Raw genomic sequence first — 3,456 nt, 5'->3', positions numbered from 1 at the left:
ACAAAATTAGTTACTATTGTGGACAAATTTGTTGGACAAATTTGTTCTTCTAGATGCACGTAGCTAATCGGACATCCAATTTAGGGGCCACAAATAATGTTTCAATTTCTATAATAAATGCGACAAAGGAAAGATCATATACTATTGCAAGTGGAATATCTCATCAAGCATCACCGACCCTACCGCGGCATGGTATTAAGTTGCAAAAAATAACACATATTGATAAATCAAAATAGCATATGACCAATGCGTGCGAATTAATCAGTGTTATACCACACTCCAGCATTATCAATCAATCGGTCATGATAGATAAGGATCGAATATTATTATAAATAGATGATCACAGTGCTCGAGTTATGCTAGATTCGAATTCCAAATCTATTTATGATAGAAAACGTCCTACCAACTGAGTAGCTAAAATTAAATTGAGAATACAAGTGTTTATAGTATATAATGCTCATATATATAAACTATAATACGTACAAATCATAATATTGAAAATACATTTAGCTCAAAATAGGAGCAAACATAGCATCATACAACAAAAAAAGAAGAAACATACTCTGCTCAATGATTTATCAGTTTGCACCATATGCCATCGCAGCCTAGGAGAGCTGCTACCGGCTGTATAGTAAGAATTCGGATACGTATACAATGTCGTCTCCGAGTTCCCGAATATTCTCGAATACACCATCTCCCCGAACACCCCGATCATGGGGTCGGCCAAGTGTGGCGCGCTGCTTCCATGTCCGAGGACCGGGGACGAGGGGTAGCTTCCGTAATCTCGTCGAGGGGATGGCGGGGCACCGTAGCCTCTACGGTGGAGTTGCTCGAACGGGTACGGCGTGTAGTTGCTCGTCGCGTTTGGTATGATGAGGTTGGTCAGGCATCGGGGGCTCGGAGGCCTTTGTGGTATGAGACGGGATGGCTCGTCCTTGGAGGCGTCCGTGCTCTGGCCGCGGCCGTAGAGGGGTATCAAGGTCTTTTCCGTGACCTTGCTCTTGCAAACCGGGCATTGGGGGCTTTGGTGGTCGGGATTCTCGGGGGAGGCGTGTTGGGAACTGATCCACCGGTATATGCACGGCCAGCAGTAGAGATGGCCACACAATGTGACCACGGGGTCCTGCACGAGCTCTAGGCAGATGTTGCACTCGAAGCCAGCAGACGGATTGGTGTTGGGCTCGTCAAGCGTTGAGGTCAAGGATTTAAGGTTTTGGCACGAAGTCCTTGCTGGTCCTCGGAGATAACGCTCCATTTAGACGTCTGCATAGATGGACGAAAACATGGAATTGAGTATTTGAAGGATAACACGGTTACACGAACTCAAAATCGTTCAACATAAAGCACAAAAACAACATATGACTCGTCCCGACCAACCCTACCCACGGCCCTTACATGATGCCGGAAATAGTTAAAAGACCAACGCTACTCAAAATTGGACTAAATAATGTCATACATCGACTATCTAACTCGGCCTAAGGAGGCTGGAGAGCCTTTTACACGCTTTCTCGTTGCGTCTACAAGTAGAGGCACATTGCAGTCCTAACAAACCGGGCGTAATCACAAGCCGAGAGCCACGGATGTGACACACAACAACTAGTTTTCCATCAACTGCAAAATATACATACCACAAGCCACCTACAATCTAAATGTGATATCACAATCTATACCACAAAAAAATGAAAGTAGAATTAGTTAGAATATGACACACGACAATCAAGTGGCCCATGATGTTGAAACCACAACTGGTTCAAGCAACTAAGAATTTCTCAAATACTTATTTTCAAAGTTTATTAATTTTGATATCAATGAGCATCATTAAAGAAGATTTTTCATCAAAAAGACCATCTTCAAACGAATTAATAATATTAGGTGGGATGTTGTTGGAAACACTAATTCCATCATCAATAATTTGGATCCCAACCACTCACCTAACTTCCTTTGAACATTAAGTGAAGAACAAGAAAAGCAAGATTCTCATAGTTTCTTGTTCATATCAAAAATAGTACAATCATGTGCAGAACAAACAAATCCCACATATCAATTTGGAGAAAACAAGGTTTGCTATAGCCTTTAAGGGAGATGCAACCAACCAATGAGAATCCAACATAGTGCCACATCTTTGCTCAATTGAAAAAACAACTGCATATTAATGCTATGAAACCATACATACACTCTTTTCACCAGACAAGGTAAGCTGATATTTTCAAATTTCTTGTGAGCAGAAAGAATTCTGAATCAAGATTCAACCTTTTCAAAACAGAGATTACAAGAATCCTCAAAGATGTTGAGAATCAAGCAAATCCACAAACATGACAAAAAGCTCAAGAGCATCAATTCATTTATGTCACCATTTTTGAAATCCAAAACCTTAATAGTATAAAATTCTGAAATGTGATCTGTGGTCTGAAAACAAGACGCTGCAGCCAAATCCCAGAAAGAAACAATAGAGATGTATCACACTTCCCAAGAAAGGAAAAAGTTTCAACCTTTATCCCCAAAAAAAATAAAAAATGCCAGCCAGAGCAAGAGATTTTAGAAAGAGAGAGGCCCTTCAGCAGAAGAGACTAAAAAGGACAAAACTAAAACATTTTACATCGAAAAACAGCACTCTAAAGAGACCCACATGCAATAAACGCAAGAAGCATCAGACAAAAAACGCACAAGCACACAAACTGAGTGAAGAACAACACGGGATATATACCGAAATGTGGAAAAGGGCCTTCTGAAAAAGCTCCAAAATTCCGATTCCAACCAATCTCTCGAATACAAGGCAACAAAATCGCAGTCTTTTCAAGTTAAAGTTGAGTGAGAGGAGAAAAGCTTTTGTTCTTCATTTATACGCTGATTTTAATGGGGTTTTAAAGTATTTGGTTGGGACTTATGACTACTTTTGAGTGCGTGGATACTTATCTTGAACGCTAATATATACTCAAAATTAGTAAAGGTCATTTAGGCCAGCAATAAGTCAATCATTCTCTCTCCTGTCACGCTCAAGCAATACTAAAAAATCCACCGCCATTATCAGATTTAGCCAACCATAGGTCACCGCAATAAAAATAATTCAAAATATACTTCATTTACGAAATTAAAATTACGATTAAAATACGGAATTAAATTTACGACACATATACAGGAAAATTAATCCATTCCATTAAAAAAAAAAGTACAAAGATTTTTTAAAAAAAAAGTACATGATTTTTTTTTAAAAAAAAGGGCTTCAACACACGAGCCCCGCCACTCTCTACTCCTCATCGCCGTCGCCGTCGCCGCCGTCGTGGTATCCGAGCCCACGTCGGAACCCGCTAGCCGTGCCCTTGCGATTTCCAAATCAACCCGCATGCTCTCGAGCATCTCGTGAAGAAACATCTTCTCCGTGGGGTCAGTGGCGGTCTTCCACTCTTGGAAGACCTTGCACATCCGATCCCGCGTATGGTTACGCGAATGGAGAGTGTA

General features: G+C 40.7%; 1 protein-coding gene across 5 annotated transcripts; it reads right to left on the bottom strand.

Moving 5' to 3' along the window:
• Window positions 1-466: 466 nt before the first annotated feature.
• Window positions 467-2,879, bottom strand: LOC125198676 (E3 ubiquitin-protein ligase RMA1H1-like). 5 transcript variants are annotated; one of them, XM_048096984.1, is made up of 2 exons: window positions 2,705-2,879; window positions 467-1,263 (listed from the first exon to the last, which is right to left on the bottom strand). In XM_048096984.1, exon 2 carries the CDS (start codon window positions 1,253-1,255, stop codon window positions 512-514), a length of 744 nt encoding a protein of 247 aa, XP_047952941.1. In that variant the 5' UTR covers window positions 1,256-1,263; window positions 2,705-2,879; the 3' UTR covers window positions 467-511. The 5 variants fall into 5 exon arrangements, with proteins under 5 accessions (XP_047952941.1, XP_047952945.1, XP_047952943.1 ...); XM_048096988.1 differs by lacking the exon at window positions 2,705-2,879 and adding an exon at window positions 2,490-2,679; XM_048096986.1 differs by lacking the exon at window positions 2,705-2,879 and adding an exon at window positions 2,251-2,379.
• Window positions 2,880-3,456: the final 577 nt, after the last annotated feature.

The sequence above is a fragment of the Salvia hispanica genome, unplaced genomic scaffold, assembly GCF_023119035.1.
Source record: "Salvia hispanica cultivar TCC Black 2014 unplaced genomic scaffold, UniMelb_Shisp_WGS_1.0 HiC_scaffold_184, whole genome shotgun sequence".
NCBI classification, from domain to species: Eukaryota; Viridiplantae; Streptophyta; class Magnoliopsida; order Lamiales; family Lamiaceae; genus Salvia; species Salvia hispanica.
The sequence above is the reverse complement of the archived record's forward strand: the minus strand, read 5'-3'. Positions and strand labels throughout refer to the sequence as shown.